The 20,318-nt window shown below is 38.6% G+C and overlaps 2 protein-coding genes and 1 pseudogene across 3 annotated transcripts; all 3 read right to left on the bottom strand.

Moving 5' to 3' along the window:
* Window positions 1-1,056: 1,056 nt before the first annotated feature.
* Window positions 1,057-2,427, bottom strand: LOC148721995 (substance-P receptor-like). The gene is made up of 2 exons (XM_088736762.1): window positions 2,112-2,427; window positions 1,057-1,950 (listed from the first exon to the last, which is right to left on the bottom strand). Exons 1-2 carry the CDS (start codon window positions 2,325-2,327, stop codon window positions 1,057-1,059), a joined length of 1,110 nt encoding a protein of 369 aa, XP_088592888.1. The 5' UTR covers window positions 2,328-2,427.
* Window positions 2,428-9,449: 7,022 nt separating this feature from the next.
* On the bottom strand, window positions 9,450-15,050 carry LOC148721994 (uncharacterized; annotated as a pseudogene). The gene is made up of 3 exons (XR_015992605.1): window positions 14,854-15,050; window positions 14,477-14,552; window positions 9,450-11,597 (listed from the first exon to the last, which is right to left on the bottom strand). The product of XR_015992605.1 is annotated as an uncharacterized LOC148721994 (transcript).
* Window positions 15,051-17,592: 2,542 nt separating this feature from the next.
* Window positions 17,593-19,522, bottom strand: LOC148721993 (substance-P receptor-like). The gene is made up of 3 exons (XM_088736758.1): window positions 19,489-19,522; window positions 18,848-19,072; window positions 17,593-18,684 (listed from the first exon to the last, which is right to left on the bottom strand). The coding sequence occupies exons 1-3, from the start codon at window positions 19,517-19,519 to the stop codon at window positions 17,789-17,791; spliced, it is 1,152 nt and encodes a 383-aa protein (XP_088592884.1). The 5' UTR covers window positions 19,520-19,522; the 3' UTR covers window positions 17,593-17,788.
* Between the last annotated feature and the right edge of the window lie 796 nt (window positions 19,523-20,318).

The raw sequence follows: 20,318 nt of genomic DNA, 5'->3' as shown, positions 1-20,318 counted from the left end.
AGAACAGCACATCTTTCGAAGTAATTTTTAATTTATTCAATGCCGTAAGGTAGTTCTTTGTTATATTACACTATATAGATATCTTGGGGAGACGTTAATAAACCTTTACCTATTTAGGGAGTACAGTATTGTATATTTGATTTTTTTATTTGTTGACAAACATCAGAAGTGCTAAACCACTAACTGTTTCAATTTGACAGTGCTTTTATCTCCAACGGTACAGAAGATATTTTTAAACAATTCGTTACAATGCTTACATTTCCTGAGCAAAATTAAATGAAGACGACCATACACATCAGGTCACATCTTTCGCTGAAAACTTTATCAATAATGGTTCTTAAACTATACTTTTGTCTGCCTGAGCTTCATTACACACAATCAAGTGATACAATTATAACGGAGACCAAATAGTGTATGGGTCTTCAAGGACTTCACAGGTTTTTTAAAAACATTAATTGGTCAATTTATTTGCCTGGGAATATGTAGTTTCTGAGTCTGATATTTCAGCCGTAAACTGTTTGTAACTGTTTGTAACAGCCGGTAACTGTTTGTCTGTCTTAAAACTTCTTCTACTTTGTGTTTGGCTATATGCAACAGGCAGATAACGTCTGCCATATACCTATTTCACCCTGGCGGTTTAATTGTGCAGTGGTTGATAATACCTTGTTCTACTTTTGCCATGAAAATATTTACAAGCTATGTGTGGTTTCTAAGAAACATTAATGAGTTCCCGGATGATAATAAGAACAACGACGCGCAAAACACACTTGTTGAACGTGGTCCTCTAATGTCCTACAAAGTAAGTGTAGCTTTTCAGATAGACCATGACTATTTCCATGCAACTTCTTCCCCTGGGTTGGCTTATCATTGATGACCCTTTTTTTAATTTGTTGAATAATACTTATACGACTGAGAACAGATCAGCGATGATAAAATTTTTACAATATCAATTTTAAATGGTTTTGGTAGGGTTTTATCGTCCTGTCTAACCAATGGCAAAAAAAAAAAGGTTCAATACGGTCGGTTTTCATCTTCTTGTCTAACCAAAGAAAAGTTTCAAAACGTACAACTCTGAGACCGTGCACGTTGTTGAGAATGAGGAGAGATTACAGTGGCACTACATTGACGTACAGTCTTTCTTATGCGAGTTAGAACAACAGGTGTTTCTGTCCCAATGCTTCTCCTCGTGGGAAAGGAATTTCGGCAGAAAAGACAACTGAGAATTCCTCTGAAGTCATCGTTGAATCTTTGGTTTAAACCGATAAACAGACATGGATTTATGGCACTATTGGCGTGTGATATGAAAAATAAACCGGATCCTAGGTGTTCAACTTTGAGCAAAGCTTTATAAGTGTTGTTAAACCAGAAAATCAATAAATGCTGAATATGAGCTGGCAACCAACACAACGCAAAGGTTACCGCTACGATGATGATCATGCGCAGTACTTTGCGCTTTGACAGTTCATTCTGATGTCTCTGAAGAGCTGTTGGCTCCCCTGGGATCTGGCGTGACCAAAGATGTCGACCAATAAGAACATGAACCCGTGCGATGATAACAAGAGGAACCAAATACAGTATCAAGAACATAGCTATGTAATAGGCTTTGGCGATAGAAACCTGGACACTTATATCTGAGGTAAAGAAATTCCAAACTAATCTGCATTCCCAGTGAGAACCATCAGCACTCTTTACAACATCAAGGAGCAAGAGATACGGCATAAAATACAGGGAAGATGAGATCCATATCACAGAGGTGACTAGTTTTGTGCTTCGAATGAAGCAAATGTCTCGAAGTGGATGTAAAACAGCGAAGTAACGATCCACTGTAATGAAGACAAGTGTTATGATACTCGCAGCAATGGACTGTCTCCCCACGAAGTTGACAAACTTACACGTGACTTTTCCCAGTACCCCTGGGATCCAGGATGAACCAGTATACAAGAATTTCACCTACGGGGACAGGGAAGTACACAAAAGAGGTTTTCAATAACAACCCGAGCTAATAGCGTTGGATAACAAAATGTGTTAAATTTTTAGGAGTGAGTGAGAGGTTTTTCGTAACTAAACTAAACGATGGAGTAACATTTAATAATTGGCCAACTGTTACTCACCTCGACCGGCATCATGAAGAGAGAAACCAGGAGATCTCCAACTGCCATATTTACAATTAAGAAATTGAAGTTAGTCCTCATCCTTTTACGAGAAACCACAATGTAAATGATACAGATGTTACCAAAGAAGCCAAGGACGAATATAACCACATATGCTAAAGTCATGCATACAGTACTGCTGACACGAAAGTAACCGTTAACAACTGATGAATTCATGTTTGCCACATCTAAGAAAAGAAAAATGGGGAATAAATCAGCTTCGATTTTGAGATTTCTACAATTTTCTTACAGATAATTTGTTAAGAACCTAACTTAGCTTAGCCTTGCCTGCTTAGCGACGCTGCCTTAAAGACGAAAAACCTTTTTATAGATCTCTCTTCAGTTTGCCACGATTGTACGAGGAAACCTTTCGTCCGATGTTATCGAGTTTCTCAATAACGACTTGTGAGAGGAGAGAGGCATCTGTGATTTCTTACATGAATTAATCATCGCTCGAGCAAGGTGCTTCATATAACTAGCGCCTGCTTATCTGAGTGGCCTACCAATACCGTGTGATTTGTACCCGACGTCTTTCCCCACGTAAGGTAAGGTAAGAACTTTATTTCTGTGTCAAAATCTCTAGCGTACCACGTACGCTAATTGGGGACACCTAATTACCTAGTACTAAAATCACTTTAAAAATTACAAGATATGAAATTTATATGTATGTTTGTGTATTTAAATGTTTAAAATGATGTGGTTAATTATTACATAAGAAGTAGTCTTTACATTCGATGTCCAGTAGGCTATTAAAATTAACTTGTTTTATGCGTTTTTTAAAAGTTTCCAGTGAGTCAGACAGCCAAATAAATTTTTCGAGTTTTGACCATAGTACAGGCTCTGGGCACGACAGGCTGTGTTTACCGTATGCAACTGTCCTGAATCTTGGTATTATGAAGTCTGAATTTCTTAAATTATAATGAGTACTTGAGACAGCGAATAAGTCCGTGATATACGGGGGCGCCAAACCGTTTTTGACTTTAAACATCATAATTGCTATGTCCTGTAGTTTTCGCGTGTATAGCGTAGGCAGGCTTGCTCTATGCAGGAGTTCTTCATACGATGATACATTATCACAGTAGACAGCGCGTAACTCTCGTTCTTGAATTCTTTCTAATTTTCTTGCATCGGAAGCACGACAAAAATGCCAGACGGTCTGACAATATATGAAGTGAGGTATTATTGCGAATTTGACTATGTGTAGTTTGGCAGATGTCGGAATAAGATTAGGTAATGTCAAAAGGACACTTGTTTAATAGGACGCTCTCTTGCAAACCTTGCTTATATGGCTCGAGTATGTTAGCTGTTCGTCTAACTGAAGGTAACTCCTAACGTATCGCGAAAATCACTTCACTTCTGTTGATTTAGTCTTATGCAGAGGCTGCCACGGTAGCATTACGAGTTCGTATTCATCCAAAATCTGCCAAAACAAATTTCTTCAAAATTATAGCATAAAGACTTACCTGCAATAGAAGAATTATTTGCTGCCATCGTGCTACTCATTACCACTCACTGATCAAAAATTTTAACGTCTTTTTACTGTGGTTTGAAACTGAAACAAAGCAGCGAATGTTAAAAATTGATCTTCTACAAATAAAAATTTCACCAAAACTGATGGTACAAATTAAGGCGTATTTGCTTCACCTCAAAATCAGTTCTGGAGCGATTTAAAGTGGTTCTGATACTTTGCACCATGAAAATATCTTGAACTGTTTCCAACTGTTTTTACCATTTATCAATTACCACTTTTGGCCTTTAATTTACATCTCAGTTTCATACAACCGTAGAATGAAGAAAAAAGTCTCGATTTGTTTTAGAATCGATTATCGCCGGGGTAGAGATCGAATTTATCTGATTCCCCCTTTGGGTCTCTAATATTCATATGACTCCCCTCCCCTGAATTGGCAGTCAATTTACTATAGTCCCCCTTTATGCCCTATTGGCGACGAGTGATACCGCTCCGTTGTACTTTAAAGAGGGTCTTCATGGAGAAAAGCTTCACGGTTGATGGTAATTATTTTTTCGATTTCCACAGTTGATGGTTAAACTTCAAGGCATTTACCGGTTGACGTTTATTACGAAGAAACATTTCTAGGAGTAAACAATGATTAATGAACGTTACGTTGGTATCTCGGGCACTTTTACTTTTGTATTCTGTTCCAGTTGTCATTCTGTAAAACGTAGCGAAATAGTAAGTGGTGCTATGGTAAAAGAGAGGATTGATAAAGAGAGAGAGGCTGGGTCGAGTCGGAAAACTTTTGTACAGAGTTAATTCTGTTAACTCTGTTAACTCTATTAACTCTGTTTTGTACAAATAAAAAAAAGTTGCCGTAAGAACAAAAGTTGTTGTAGTTATAAACAGCTCCTTCAATGAGAGAGGGTCTCAACAGAGTTAAACTATCAGCCATTATAGAGCTTAAAATTCAGCCGTCAAAAAGGGTGGATTTTTACCCTGAGCAACAGCTTTAGATCGGTAAGGATCTAGAAAAACAAACAAATCTCCAAATTTCCAAAAGTGCTCAGTTTACCGTCATTTTTTCTCGGGCTTTCCGAAGGAAATGCCCAAGGTATAAATTCGTTTTTTTTTTTTCGAGTTCAGTCACAAAACGTAGTTCCACTACAGCGCATGCGTGAAGTGTGAGAGCGCATGCGTTGAATGAACCTAAGAGTGCATGTTTTAAAGAAATGGCTGCCTTCTGTAGTGTGCAGGCCTCCAAGCCCACGCCAAGGCCCCAGGAGACGTAGTATTTATTATGCGCTGTAAGTGAGAACGGTGGGGTGAGAAATTAGTATAACGAACAAACCTGGCGAACTGTAAGCGAACCGTATAAGGGAACCCCTGAACATTACACCTTCGTGGACAATTCCTTGCTTAATGCACGCGGAAGAAATTCGATGGCTATGACGCTCAATATACATACCAAGTCACACATCGTTCGCGATGAACCCACATTAAAACTTGTGGAGCGTTTTGGGAACGGGTCGGCCCGCGAACTTTACGAGCGATCCGTTACGAGTGAACCTTCTATCGAGAAATATCTCATATTATGTTTACATGTAAACACAACCGCGCATTTAGAAGTGATCGAGAATCCAGTAGAATACCAGAAGCAACGCTGAACCGCCAAGAAGAAAGGGTAGAAAACTGAAGGAATTTGTTTATGAGCGTATTCGTCCAAGCATACAGAAGTCTTCTTGGCTACGTCGTTATGTGAAAGTTAGAAGAGTTACAAAGAATATTTGTAAGCTTAATACGAAGAGGGTAAGATTAAATAAAGTTACACAATATGAGAAGAAGTATTGAAGTATTGAAGCATAGAAGTTGAATTGTTCTGTGAGGGTATATCGAAGGATGATTTTTTTGAAGCATAGAGCAAGTCGGTATTTATCAATGTTTTCTTGTAATAGACCAATGAGTCTTCATAAGAGTCAGACACACGTATCAAACTATTGTAAATTTCAATTGAGTTCAGATATAGTTGCAGTGGTTTCAGAGATTTTTCTATTAAAAACAATATGGATACTTGAACAGTAATATTGCTTCAATATACTGATTTTTGACAACTTCCCTTGGGTGAACATTTAGCAACAAACCATGACTCGGTACTAATAATCGATAAAAAATTCCCTTCTCCATGTAGTTAAAGGAAAATAGGCAAGAGTACCATATAACCACATACATTATTATGCATTCAGACTGGTAGACTTTGTTTTTAAAGTTTTGTCGTGAAAGACAAAGAAGTGGAATGGATAATTAGGTATGGGGTTTGATTGTTGTCTAGTACCATAACAACATTCCTAACACTCCAGCAGAGAAAACTAAACATAAGTAGACTTATTCATTACCGGCAATGACGAAATTGCGTGACGACAGTAACAATGGAAATATGGCATTCCCCTAGAGATAACTTCAGATGTGCGATCAGTTGGAAGCCCGTGTCATTCACGCAGCTATGCGTCTAGTCACCTATAAAGCCGGCAGTTTGAAAGCGTTTTGATATGAAAATTATATTACAATCTCTTGTCCTTGAATACTGAATGATATCTGACTTCAATGATACCTTACTAACGTAACAATCCAATGGAAGAGAATCTTAACAGTGCCGTGACATGCTAACGTAACAATCGAAAGAAAGAGAATTCAAAAAGTGTGTGAGATAATAACGTTACAATCGAATGAAGGAGAATTTTAAAAGTGCACGAGATACTAACGTCACAATCAAATTAAAAGAGAATTCCAAAAGTGCGCGAGAAACTAACGTCACAATCAAATGAAAAGAGAATTCTAAAAGTGTGCGAGATACTAACGTCACAATCGAATGAAAGAGAATTCAAAAAGTGCGCGAGATACTAACGTTACAATCGAATGAAAGGGAATTCTAAAAGTGTGCGAGATACTAACGTCAAAATCGAATGAAAGAGAATTCTAAACGTGCGCGAGATACTAACGTCACAATCGAATGAAAGAGAATTCTAAAAGTGCGCGAGATACTAACGTCACCATCTAATGAAAGGGAATTCTAAAAGTGTGCAAGATACTAACATCACAATCGAATGAAAGGGAATTCTAAAATTGTGCGAGAAACTAACGTCACAATCGAATAAAAGAGAATTCAAAAGGTGTGCGAGATAATGTCACAATAGAATGAAAGAGAATTCGGAAAGTACGCGAAACACTAACACAACAATCGTAAAATGTAAGCGAGACAATAATCGCAACGTAACAATCCAGTGAGAGAGAATTCAAATAAGTTGCGAGATAGAGTTGTCACAACGCAAAGAGAGAGAATTCACAGAGTGCGCGAGATACCAACATAATAATGCACTGATGGGGAATTCGAAAAGTGTGCGAGATACTATCGTACCATTTATTATACATCGTTTACTCATAGAAATACATCTTTCTAAGAAACATCCATCATTAAAGACTCTGAAATTTAATCGTCGAGCATCATAGGCGTTAAAAATTATCCGTCAATCACCAAAATCGAAAAGAATTAACTGTCAAATTAACCAGTCATTTTCCACAAGTGGGTGGCATAATAAAGAAACCTGTGGCAGTTTTATTTTTTTTGGTGCTGCATACTGATTAAAGAAAACCTTTCTGCAAATTATAAAAGTTTGCCGCAAAAATAAAAGTTGTTGCAATTATAAACATTTGCCGCAATGCCGATATAGTTGTTACACATAAAAGAAAAAATTGCTGCAAAAAAAATAACACGATTTAATGCGCACACATTACATTTGCTGCGGAATCTGGACCGATCCACGATTGTTAGGAAGCCATGTTGCGGGAAAACCGAGCCCTTGAGGCCAAATATTGTCACATGTGTAGAGAAGATCTGCGCTTGATGAGTGCAATTGGAGTCAATAAAGGTCTAAAAGAAGATGGAAAAGATGACAGTGCAAGCGCCACTGTTGCGGGCTCAGGCTCCTCTACCGGGTAGAGGAGCCTGAGGTTTGTAAACTTTCGCTTACAGAGGATTCTCTTAAGCTCTGGTGAGAATGCGAAAATTCTCCCAGGATAATTAAAAATAAAACATGAATTAAATGCGCACACATCACTGCTTCGGAAACTGGACCGATCCACGATTGCTGGGAAGCCATGTTGTTACCCTTTCGAAGCTAAAGATGTTTTGTTCACATGAGGGTAAATATTGTCATAAGTACTGAGATGGTCTGTAAAAATGAATACGTGCTTTAGCAACGTAAAGAGAGCAAAGTAATACCTTCGTACAAATTTGATTGAAGGTATATCAAGGTTAAAAGGAGAGAGCCTGGTATGCCGAATACTGAAAAAATAACCACGTATTTTATTAGAGATGTCCTGTCCATTCCACGATAAAATTGCGTCAGTACAAAATCTGAATTATTTATACTATATCTCGAGGCTTTTCAAAGCTAAAACTTTTTGCGTAAAATTTATAGGTGTTTAAAGAGGAAAGCGAATTTAGTATTGAAGCAACGCAAGATATGCCGGCTATTAGCAATTTTACGTTGCCTGGAAAAATGCTGTTGGTGAAAACTGTGCAAGGTTAGGGATACTCCTCACCGTCTTCTTTCTTTGCGGCGTTCAAAAGTGTTCGACATATTATGTGCGCTGATGAAGTTTCGTCTTGAAAGGGCTAAAGTCCACTTGACGTTAAAGCTGTTTCCCGCTTGAATGGTTGACTTTTCCTGCAGATAATTAAGTTTGATGGCGGACAAACAGATTGCTGATAGATTTTATCGTAGACAGAAGAGCTCGAATAATTCACGTTTCGACATCTTCAATCTATCGATGGACATCTGATCGGAATTAGGTCAACAAGAATAAAGGTGTAATAAAAAGACAGGATCATATATTCAAAGGCACCTGTCGGCTAAAAAGAAAGAAATTTTCGTTTTCTTTTTCCCATGATATAATCTTTTCTGCCCGCTAGTAAAATATTGATTGATGTGACGTATTTGGCCGTGTAAAATAACCAAAACGATATGAACATTAGAGACCAATACTTTGGATAAGGTAAAACAAAAATTTTTATGAAAATAAGCCGAGTGCAAGGATTATCAGATGATATCGTTGTTCTGCGTAGGTGTGTTGTAAGAGTCTCAATGAGGATTAATTGTCAGCCGTCAAAGGGCCTAAAAATGTAACCGTCAGTCGTCAATAGGGATAGATTTTTACCGTCAACCGTCAAAAAAGCAGGTCAATATTAACCGTCAGAGGCTTTGAAGATGTTTCGGATCTCGCCGTATTTTCCCAATTTTCGCTGCTTACCGCGAAAAGTTGAAGGCCTTAAAGGATCTTTAACCTGGTAAACCAGTCTCCAGGTTTCTATACATGCTCACTTAGTGGTGGTGTTTATTGCTTTTCGCCTAAACTGACAGTTTGAAAAGATTCAATTTCAATTTTAATTGCTTATATTAAAAAAGGGCTGACTTCTTTCATAACTCATTAATTTTGGCGGTTGACCACACCACCCAGCGATTTTCTCCTCCTTCGACAGAGACAAGTTTACATCATGTCGAGTGTGGAGCGGTATGTAGAAAGCCGCCGTGAGCTTCTGTCGTAAGAAGAAGATGAACTTTCGAGCGCATCAAGATTTCCTGTTGGTGAAAGCATGACGAGCTTTATGCGACTTTGAAATTCACAGCTGGGTATGGGTTCTAATTTACGGGGAAGTCAAGAAAATCGAATTAGCAAAATTACAGATCTGTCATGACTGCACAGTTTGCGGTGGATGAAGGTGCTAAGTATATCTTGAGTGCGCTGTACAAATGAAAACCAGATCATGTATCTATAAATGGTTTGTTGTTGAGCAACGCCATCAATCAGTTTATTGAACTACAATTGAGATATATGATTATAATCGTAACCGGATCTGTCAACTGCGAGTAAGCGAGCCAGGGGGGCCAGAAAAAACCTGCCTCAAAAAACCCTGTAGGGAAAACACAGGACAGGAAATCTGGGACGGGCCAGGTACCTTTTACGTCCCCCGCCAGGACTTCTAGGCAACAGCAAATAGATGGACATAATAAATACGATAAATAAATTGATTGCAGTAAATAGTAAACTAGAACTACAATAGTTATAAACTAGCAAAAAAGCACAAAATAATCGCAAACTAATGACAAGAATAAACTGTAAACTAGTGTAAAGTATACCCTCGCAACAAAAGCGATTTTGAAACACTTAAACGATCTTTAATTGTATGTTTAATGTATCTGTCCTTCGAGGAAGGACACCTCCACCCAGCATGCATATCCAATAAATCGCCCGGTATGCGCCTACAAGCGGCGTTCGACGCTGCACCTGACCTCATACTATGCGTGCCGTACTTTGAAACGTCGTCAACAAAAGGCCGGATGTACTTCTTGAATTCCTCTGTAAGAGTAGAATTAGACACGTCCTTGCTAGCGTGGAAGTACTCGCCAGATTTGGACTTCACAATACGACGAACAAGCGGAAGCGATGAATTAGACTGCGACAAAACCTGAATAATTCGCTCAGTAATAGCAACTGGGCACGTAGATTTCCCAGACCTGGCAAGATAAGAGGTGTGACCTTCCCGATACTGGTCATTTTTCGCTTGGAGACATAAATAGACATATGGTCAGCATTAATGGTCACATCCTTAAGGCAAAAACTGTTAATTTCATCAATACGAAAAAACCCATAGAAACCAACTAACAATATGAACAAAAAACGAAGAGTGGCAAGAGAATTACTCGCAACATAACATTCGGCAATTGCCCGCAGCGTGTCTACGGATAAAGGCTCCTTCGGGTTAACAGGACGCGCCAATTTTCTTTTCGCGCCCTCAAGAGAAGATTTCACAAGGGGATGGTTGGCAGGACATATTTCTAGCCCAGCCATAGAGTGGGCCCACTTAATGCCATAAGCAACAGCTTCTATTGGGGAGACACCCGTATTGTTCGCAAGGCAAACGTTCGTAATTTCTGTAATAAAAAGTGCAATGTACAAGGGCTTCGCCGGAATGACAGGGACGTCAATCTTCGAGGACATCCGCGCCATCTCAACCAGCCTGACTTGTACTTGGTTAAGGTAGACGGATCCCAACTGCAAATGAAGAAGATCTGGAACCAAGCTGCGTAGTAATGGGTCCTTCAAGGCTGCCGCGTCGCTCCAAATCCCGGAAATTAAAACATCTGAAAAACAAAAACACAAGGTGAACGAAACGACAACGGAAAACTGAAAAAAGCAAGCTCATACAGAATGGCAATATAGGTATAAGAGGATATTCCAAACGCGATGGTCGGCTGCGCAGCATAAACTTACCCATACCTACTAAATTGCAAAGTGAATCCAGGTGCCACTACAGGCCAGGTGCCATTACAGGCCAGGTGCCATTACAGGCCAAACAAACGCCCCATCGCGCCGAACATTAGCTAACTTAGGCCTCAAGATACGCCACATAAGACTAAAAACATACGCCAAATCAGGCTCTAAAATGCGCCAAAAAATCCAAATATGCGTAACCAAAAAAGATAACGGAAAAAGTGCACCGCCGGGTTCAAAAAGTATGCCACGAAGGCTAGACAACTCACCTAAAATCTAAACGCAAAGCCAACATTCTGAACTTCGGACAACGACGAAAAATAGAAGGTCGAGACTTCTAGATCTGCTTCTGACCAGGACCCTCCAATAGTAGATCCTCGACTGCAGGAAGAACGAACACTTCCGCGACATACGAGCTAAATCGAGAAGACCCTTCATGCAAGAAAGGCCAAAAATGAGCGGAGGGCCATTCGGGGATGATCGATGTCCCGCGGCCAAAGCAAGACACGAGATGAAGAACAGAATCGACGATCAGACTAACCGGGGGACATATCCAGTTGTTTTCGGCGCTCCAGTCTTGTGCCAATGCGTCGACCCCACTGCGTCGACCCCACTGCAGTTCATTATGAGATGTTTATTGTCTTCCACCAGTGTCACGGGAAGAACTGAGAAGATCATATTTTCGGTTCTACATGATTAGCTGATTTAAACAGTAAATTGCTCTCTCTTCAAAGCAATAAGCCATAAATCGTAAAAGGAGATAAATCAACTATGTATCATTACGAATATTGAGCTACTAAGATACTCTGAAAAAAACAATAAGTAGCACTAGGAAACATCGGGTCAAAATTGAATCAAAATCGGAATTCTATTGTAACATTCACCCACTCACACACTCACTCATCTCGATCACACATGTGGCTTTGCCTCGGAGGCAATAGCCACAAAAATTATCTACTGGGCATAATTCGCTGATTCAAACGGTAAAATGCTTTCCCTTCAAAGAAAAAAAATTTCATCCCAGTTTTCAAAATAATACAATAAGTAGTACCGGGAAACATTGTGATCACGTGCTAATTACGAGTAACATTCGAAGTGATCCGAAAAATCGTTACCAAGCGTTGAAGGAGCAAAGATGTTCCGAAACAAACAGAAGCCAACAGCGAGGAATATCGCGTAAGACTCGGCGGAATTTTTTGTGGGTTAAGAGGTCGTTCATATTATATTTTTCACTCAATCAGTCACTCAACAGGACAACATTATGAGTTGCGGCAGGGAGAAAAGTTGTTGTAATTATAAACAGCTGCTGCAATGAGATAGGGTCTCAATGGTGTTTAACTGTCCACCTTTATACGGCTTAAAATTTAACCGTCACCCGTCAAAAAGGATAGATTTTTACACTCAACTGTCAAAAATACAAATCAATATTACCGTCAAACGGTCCAAAATCTCTCTATCTTAGCTGCTTGCTAACAACAGTTTAAGATCTGGAAGAATCTTTAGACTGGTAAACTAGTCTCCAGATCTCCAAAATAACGCTCCGTTTACCGTCATTTTCAAATACAAATCCGGCAGTTTGATTTTTGAATGTTCAATTCAGTACTTGAATATTGAAAGATAACTGACTGTATTGATAACTTGTCTTCGTACTCGCCAATACGCCACGCTACGAAGATCATACTTAGAGCATGTCGAGTCTCCTAAAATCTGTCGAGAGCTTTCATCGTAAAACTCCTCAATCGAGTTTTCACCAGCATATTAATCATTCCTTCAAGATCAACAACGTCTTTGTCTTTTATCGATAATTAAATTGCCAATAGTAAGGAAAACACTGAAGTTAACGTTCCAATCGAATAATTGAGAATCCTAAAAGTGCACGAGATACTAATGTAACAATCGAATGTGGGCTGGACAATCATTCGTATGCGCAAGTTGCTAAAGTAACTTACGAATGAAGGAGTATCCTAAAGTGCGTTAGAGAAAACCTAAAAGTGCGCGAGATACATATCTAACAATCGGATGAAAGATATTTCAAAAAGTGAGCTAGATACTAACGTAACAATCGAATGAAAGAGAATCCCAAAAGTGCGCGAGATACTAACGTGACAGTGAAATGAGAGAGAATCCTAAAAGTGTGCAAGAGACTTACGAAACAACCCAGTGAAAGAGAATCTTAAAAGTCGCGAAATACTAACGTAAAGATTTAATGAGTATATCCAAAAGGCGTGCGATATACTGAAGTAACAATGATGATGAAAGAGAATCCTGAAAGTACGCGAGATACAAAAGCAACAATCGATTCTGTAAGTCAATTCTAAAATGCGCAAGATAAAAGTAACAATCCTTTGAAAGAGAAATTCTAAAAGTCCGCGAGATACAAACTTAACAATTCAATGAAAGAAATTTCTAAAAGTGCACAAGATACTAACGTAACATTCATCAGCCATTTAAGGTTCTGAAATATCACCGTCAACTGTTCTAGTCGTTAAAAATCCGTCAATCGTCAAAATCGAAAAAAATTAACCTCCAACCGTCAAAGCTACCCCCCATTAAGATCCTCAAAGTAAGCGTTCTAATCTCAAAAAAAATTATCGGCGGGCCACTGGGACATGCTCCAAACATGACAGCTGCTGCTATTTTTAGTTATTGTTCACAAACAAATGAACTGTGTTGCATAATGAAGAAACTTGTGGCAGTTTTTTAGGTGCTGCAAATTAATAAACTCATTTGATTAAAAACCTTTCTCCAAAATAAGAAACCTTTAAAATCATAAACATTTGCTGCAATGATGAAGTTGCTACGCATAAAAGAAAAAAAAGCCGCTGCAAACACAAAATATGATTTGACGTGCATACATAAAATTTGGACCTAATCCGGACCGATCCACGATTGTTAGAAAACCATATTGTTTCCATTTCGAAGTTAAATATGTTCTGCTCTACTTGCGTGGAAACTGCTCGCATGAGGGTAAATATTGTCACAAGTGCAGAGATGGTCTATAACAAAACGTCACCCTGAGTGTAACTAGTGTCCATAAAGGTTCAAAGGAATACGAAAAAGATGGTAGTGCAAGCGCCACTGGTAGTGGTAAAGTTGTGCCTCAAGGCTGATAATTTTCTTTTGCAGAGGACTGCCTTTAAGGCCGTGAGGATGCGAAAATCCACCTTGAATTTCCTTACTTTTCTTTGTAGTAAATTAGATATGAATAGAAATATAAAATTGAAAGCGGTGTATGACATGTTTCATATGTTTTGTGCGACTCTCATCGGTACGGAATTATCTGAAGCTTGAATAATCAGTTCACGGACTTCTGTTTTCTTAGAAACCATTACACGTTCACTTTGGGATTCCTCGCTTGGTTGACTTAAAAAAAAAAACATACCGCCGTGAACAGACTAAGGAACGACACATTCAAAATCTATTTCAAAGAAACGTCCCTTGTTGTCTCCTCTCATATTATGAAATAGAGCGAAGTTTCAAGAAACAACTGAAGTCTCTTAACAGTTATTTTACGTCATCTATTACAATGCGAGCCCTCTGTTACCTTTGTCTCTTTCTTGCCACTTCCCAGCTTTCGCCACCGAATGCTTCTCAGTTGGCCTTTAAAGCCTCACACTTCACTGAAATGTGATGGCAAAGTTAAGAGAGCAAAGTGATATCTTCATATTTGAGAGTTTTGATTGAAGGTCTCTATTAAAACGAGAGCATGTATGACATACGACTCTTTAATTGTTGGTGAGATGTCTTACCCTTTCCACTATAAAACTGCGTCGGTACAAAATTTGAATCAAATCATTTTTCTAACAGTTAAAGATCATACAAAGCTGCAACATTTGTGTAAACATTTTATGGGTGTGTGGTATTTGAAATTCAGTGTTGCAGCAACGCAGAATATGCCAGCTATTAACTATCTCACGTTACCTAGAAAGATGCCGTTGGAGAAAACTGGACAAGTTTGGCAATACTCTTTATCGTCTTCTTTCTGAGCGTTTAAAAGGGTCCGACATTTCACTGTACACTGTTGAAGTTTCTTCTTGAAAATCTAAAGTACACTTGTCATCAAAGCTGTATCGCGCTTAAACGGCTGACTTTTCCTGCAGATAAGTAATTGTTCAAAGCAAGCCTGATGGCGGACAAATAGATTGCTAATGGATTTCATCATGGAAAGAAGAATTTGAATAATTCATGTTTCGGCGTAACAATCTATTGATGGACATCTGCTGGGTTTAAGCCAACGAAAATAACGGCGTAAAAAATACAAGGAAATATATGCAAAGGCACCTGTCAGCTAAAAAGGAATAAATTTTATCTTTCTTTTTCCACGGTATATTTGCTTCTGCTCCCCAGTCGCTAATAAAATGCAGACATGTTATTCACCAACCGGGAGGTCCGTATTAGGAAAAACTGTGCCCGAGGTCTTGGATACCGCCGTACGCCGAGTGTGGTACTCAAGACAGAGAGCACAGTTTTTTCCCAATACGGACCGACCTTGGCTGGTAAATAACATTTTTGTTTTTTTATAACACTTAACAATATGCTTGCCGAAAGAACCCAAAAAGATTTAGGGCTACAATTACGAGTTTGATTATGAAACTATCCTCCATAAAGTTATATTTTTTTCTCCGCGAGTAGATAGGTTAAAGAAAACAGATGTTATCAAAATTAAATAGAAAGGCTTTACCGAAACATTTTTATTAACATAATGGTAAAGGTGACTCACAAGGCTTCCAAGTAAATTTTTAAACATTTTTCATTAAAAGTATCTGTCACGATCTGACGCCTGTCAATTGGAAAGGGAAAAATAAGTGCATGATTGTTTTTGAAGGTTTACGGTCACTTCTCCACCACAACAAACTCGCCACCACTCGAAGTCACATCGCCACCGTTGGCGATTTAACTTAAACGTTAAGTGTAGTCTCTCGTGTGGCACTTACATCAAATGAAATCTAATATGTAGTAGTACACCGCGAAAAGGGAAAGGGACTCAAGAAGTTAGGGGTAGTGTCTCAATAATGGAACGTTAAACGAAATAAAACATGCTGATGTCACGAAGATTATGATCAGTTTGCGAACAGCAAAACCAGAGTCAAGTATTTGCCGAGTGATTTTCACTGAGTGATTTCTGCCGATATGAATAATGTTGTATGAAATTTACACCATATAAGTGCTAAGAAGTAGAAGTATAATGCGAAATTAACAGCGCTTACAAATACAGCGAAGTTTACTCAAACAGACTTTGAGGTCCTTTGTTTTTTGCTTGTAAACCCTTTGTAATTGTAGCCCTAAATCTTTTTGGGTTCTCTCGGCAAGCATATTGTTAAGTGTTATAAAAGCGCAAAGAATATCGAGGTGAGCTGTAACACGAGTCTCGTTCTTATGATCGCAATTCGCAATTAAATCTAACGAATCATACGAAAGGTTACATCTTGAAGTTTATTTATCTTTTAGCTTTTATGATTCAAAATTAATAGTGCGTGCAAACACGGCAAAATTTGGCAGAAAGCGACTTGGCCTCCTCTAGGAGTCCCTTTGTGCTTGAAACAAAGAGTTAACCAAACAAAGAAAGGACGTCATTGAAGACGATTATCCTTTGTAATATTAAATAAGGACCGTAAAGGCCTGTGAAACGTTGTCAAATGACAGGTTAATTGTTCAAGAGCTTGGTAAACATTCTCGAAGTTTGCATAAATTGAAATTTTCAATGAGATCACTGACTTTTTTTGTGATTGAAATGTGCTCAAAACCTCAATATAACAGTGATCTGCTGAAAACCATTAAGAATTTGAAGAGATGAAAAATCGTGGTCCTCTCGATGGTTCATTCAAGATCTGCACTTCTTTCTAAGGAATTTTTAATTTACTCAACCGCTTAAGGTAGTTCCTTGTCATATTATACAATGTAGATAACATGGGGAAACTTTGCTGAAACTTTGCTTACTTGGGGAGTACAGTATTGCATAGTTGCTCTACTATTTGTTCACAAACGCTAGAAGAGCTAAACCACTAACTGTTTCAATTTGACAGCACTTGTATCTCCAACGGCACAGATATTTTTAAACAATTAGCTACAGTACTTACATTTCCTGAGCAAAATTACTCTAAGACAACAATACAAAAGAGCTCACATTTTTCTCTGAAAAATTTATCAATAATGGTACCTAAACTATACTTTTGTCTGCCTGAGCTACATTATACAAATTCAAAGTGATACAATTAGTACCGAGACCAAATAATATATGGGTCTTCAAGGACTTCATAGGTTTTTTTTAGAAACATTAATTGGTCAATTTATTTGTCTAAGAACAAATAGTTTCTGAGTCTGATATCTCAGCCGTGAATTGATTGTATCGTGGTAGCTGTTTAACCGTCTTAAAAATTCTTTATTGGCTATATGCAACAGATAGATAACGTCTTTCATATACCTCTTTCAAACTGGCGGTTTAATTGTGCTCTGGTTAACAATACTTTGTTTTAATTTTTGCCATGAAAATATTGACATGCTATATGTGGTTTCTAAGAAACATTAATGAGTGTCCGGATGATGATAAGAACAACGACACGCAAAACACACTAGTTTAGCGTGATCCTCTAACGTCCTACAAAGTAAGTATAGCCTTTCGTATATACCATGATTATTTCCATGCAAAGCTTTTCCCCTGAATTGGCTTATCATGTATGAACCATTTTTTCATTTGTTGAATAATACTAACACTACTGAGAACAGATTGGCAATGATAAAATTTCTAAAATATCAAGCTTTAATGGTTTTGGTAGGTTTTAATCGTCTTGTCTAACCAATAGCCAGAAAAGATTGAATACGATCGGATTTTATCGTCTTGTCTAACTAAAGAAAAATTTCAAAGCGTACAGCTCTGAGACCGTGCACGCTGTTGCGCGTGAAGAGGGATGACAGTTGCACTACACTGACGTACAGTCTTTGGTATGCGAGTTAGAAAAATTGGTGGTTCTGTCCCAAAGCTTCTTCTCAGGGGAAAGCGATTTCGGCAGAAAAGACATCTGAGAATTCCCCTGAATTCATTGTTGAATCTTTGGTTTAAACCAATAAACAGACAAGGATTTATGGCACTATTGGCCTGTGATATGAAAAATAAACCGGAAGTAAGGCGTTCAACCTCGAGCAAAGCTTTCAAAGTGTGAGTAAAATAGTATATCAATAGATGTAGAATGTGAGCTGGCAACCAACACAGTGCAAACGTCACCGACACGATAATGATCATGCGCAGTACCTTGCGCTTTGACAGTTCATTCTGATGTCTCTGATGAGCTGTTGGCTCCCCTGGGATCTGGTGTGACCAAAGATGTCGACCAATGAGAAAATGAACCCATGCGATGACAATAAGAGGAACCAAATATAGTTTCAAGAACATGATCATGTAATAGGCTTTGGCGATGGAAAGCTGGACACTTCCGTCTAGGGAAAAGAAATTCCAAACCAATCTACATTCCCAGTGAAAACCATCAGCACTCTTTACAACATCCAGGAGCAAGAGATACGGCAAAAAACACAAGGAAGACGAGATCCATATCACAGAGGTGACTAGTTTTGTGTTTCGAATGAAACAAATGTCTCGAAGTGGATGCAAAACGGCGAAGTAACGATCCACTGTAATAAAGACAAGTGTTATGATACTCGTAGCAATGGACTGGCTCCCCAAGAAGTTAACAAACTTACACGTGACTTTTCCTACTGCCCCTGGGATCCAGGACAAGCCAGTATACAAGAATTTTACCTAGGAGGACAGGGAAGTACATAAAATAGGTTTTTTAATAACAACCGGAGCTCATAGCGTGGGAATACATGATGTGTTAAATTCCTGGGAGTGATTGAGCGCGATTTTCGTAACGAAACTAAACGAGGAGGTAACATTTGAAAATTGGCCAACTGTTACTCAACTCAAACGGCATGAGGTAAAGAGAAAGCAGGAGATCTCCAACCGCCATATTTAGGACTAAGAAATTGAAGTTAGTCCTCATCCTTTTACGAGAAACCACAATGTAAATGATACAGATGTTACCAAAGAAGCTGAGGACGAATATAACCACATATGCTAAAGTTAGCCATACGGTACTCCTGACAGGAAAGTAACGGTTAACAACCGATGAATTCGAGTTTGCCACATCTAAGAAAAAAATGTGGAGTAAATCAGCTTCGATTTCTATAACTTTCTTACAATAATTTTTTGAGAACCTAACTTAGCATAGCCAAGCCTGGATAACTTTTGTCACGGCTGTACAGAAAATCCCTCGTGTCTGATGTTGTCGAGTTTCCCAATAACGTGAGGAGAGAGAGGCATTTTTGATAAATAACTTTGGTCGAGTAAGGCGCTTCATATAACTTGCGCTTGCTTATCTGCTTGAATGGCCTACTAACACCATGCGATTTGCACCTGACGCCTTTCCCCACGTATCGCAAAAAATCACTTCGCTTCTGTTGACTTTGTCTCTTGCAGAGGCTGCTATGGTTACATTACGAACCTTTATTCACCTAAAATGGCCAAAACAAATATCTTCAAGATAATAGCAAATAAAAACGTACCTGCAATAGATGAATTATCTGTCACCATCATGCTACTTATTGCCACCGAGTGATAAAAAAATTTTAACCGTCTTTTTACTGTGGTTTAAACCTGAAACAAAGCCGAGAATGTTACAAATTAATTTTCCACAAATTAAATTTTCACGAAAAATTAATGGTACAAAATAAGGCGTATTTCCTACACCTTAAAATCAAGTATGCACCAATTATGTGAATACTATGAATTGTTTGCAGCCGTTGTTTTGATCTATCCTTTTGGCCTTTACATCATCGCATACAACTACAGAATGAAGAAATTAATGCTATTTACTTTAAGAACCGATGATTATTTATCGCCGGGTGGATCGGAGCGGTGGGGTAGGTTTGGAGGATTTTAGTGGTGTCACGAGAGAACTTATTTGATCCCCTTAGGTTCTGTATTATTCCTAAGATCCCCCACGAAATTGGCAGTCAATTTTCTATAGTCCCCTTTTGTACTCTGTTGGCTAGAACTGATACTGCTCCGTTACCTTTGCATAAGGGTCTTCATGGGGAATAGCTTTGACGGGTGATAGTTAATTTAGTTTCGATTTTGACGGTTGACAGTTAAAAATTCAGGGCCTTTACCGTTTGACGTTTATTAGAGAGAAATATGTCAATCAGTAAACAATTAAGGATGAACGTTACATTGGTATCTCGGGCACTTCGACGATTCTAGCCTGTTCCAGTTGTCATATAGTAAGACGGAGCGAAATAGTGAGCGGTGCGATGGTAACAGAGGAGAGAAAAAGCGAGAGAGGCTTGGGTCGAGTCGGAAAACCTTTTTGCGAAATAAAAATAAGCAGTGAAGA

The sequence above is a fragment of the Stylophora pistillata genome, chromosome 10, assembly GCF_964205215.1.
Source record: "Stylophora pistillata chromosome 10, jaStyPist1.2, whole genome shotgun sequence".
Lineage (NCBI taxonomy): Eukaryota > Metazoa > Cnidaria > Anthozoa > Scleractinia > Pocilloporidae > Stylophora > Stylophora pistillata.
This window is presented reverse-complemented; position numbering and strand designations above follow the sequence as displayed.

What these genes read in the sequence shown, in the direction of transcription:
- LOC148721995 (XM_088736762.1), bottom strand. Translation starts at nt 2,327, where the DNA reads ATGAATTCATCAGTTGTTAACGGTTACTTTCGTGTCAGCAGTACTGTA. An exon ending in TCTTCATGATGCCGGTCGAG is followed by an intron (nt 1,951 to 2,111) that starts GTGAGTAACAGT and finishes CTGTCCCCGTAG; the next exon opens with GTGAAATTCTTGTATACTGG.
- LOC148721993 (XM_088736758.1), bottom strand. Translation starts at nt 19,519, where the DNA reads ATGATGGTGACAGATAATTCATCTATTGCAG. An exon ending in AGATAATTCATCTATTGCAG is followed by an intron (nt 19,073 to 19,488) that starts GTACGTTTTTAT and finishes TTTTTTTCTTAG; the next exon opens with ATGTGGCAAACTCGAATTCA. An exon ending in TCTTTACCTCATGCCGTTTG is followed by an intron (nt 18,685 to 18,847) that starts AGTTGAGTAACA and finishes CCCTGTCCTCCT; the next exon opens with AGGTAAAATTCTTGTATACT.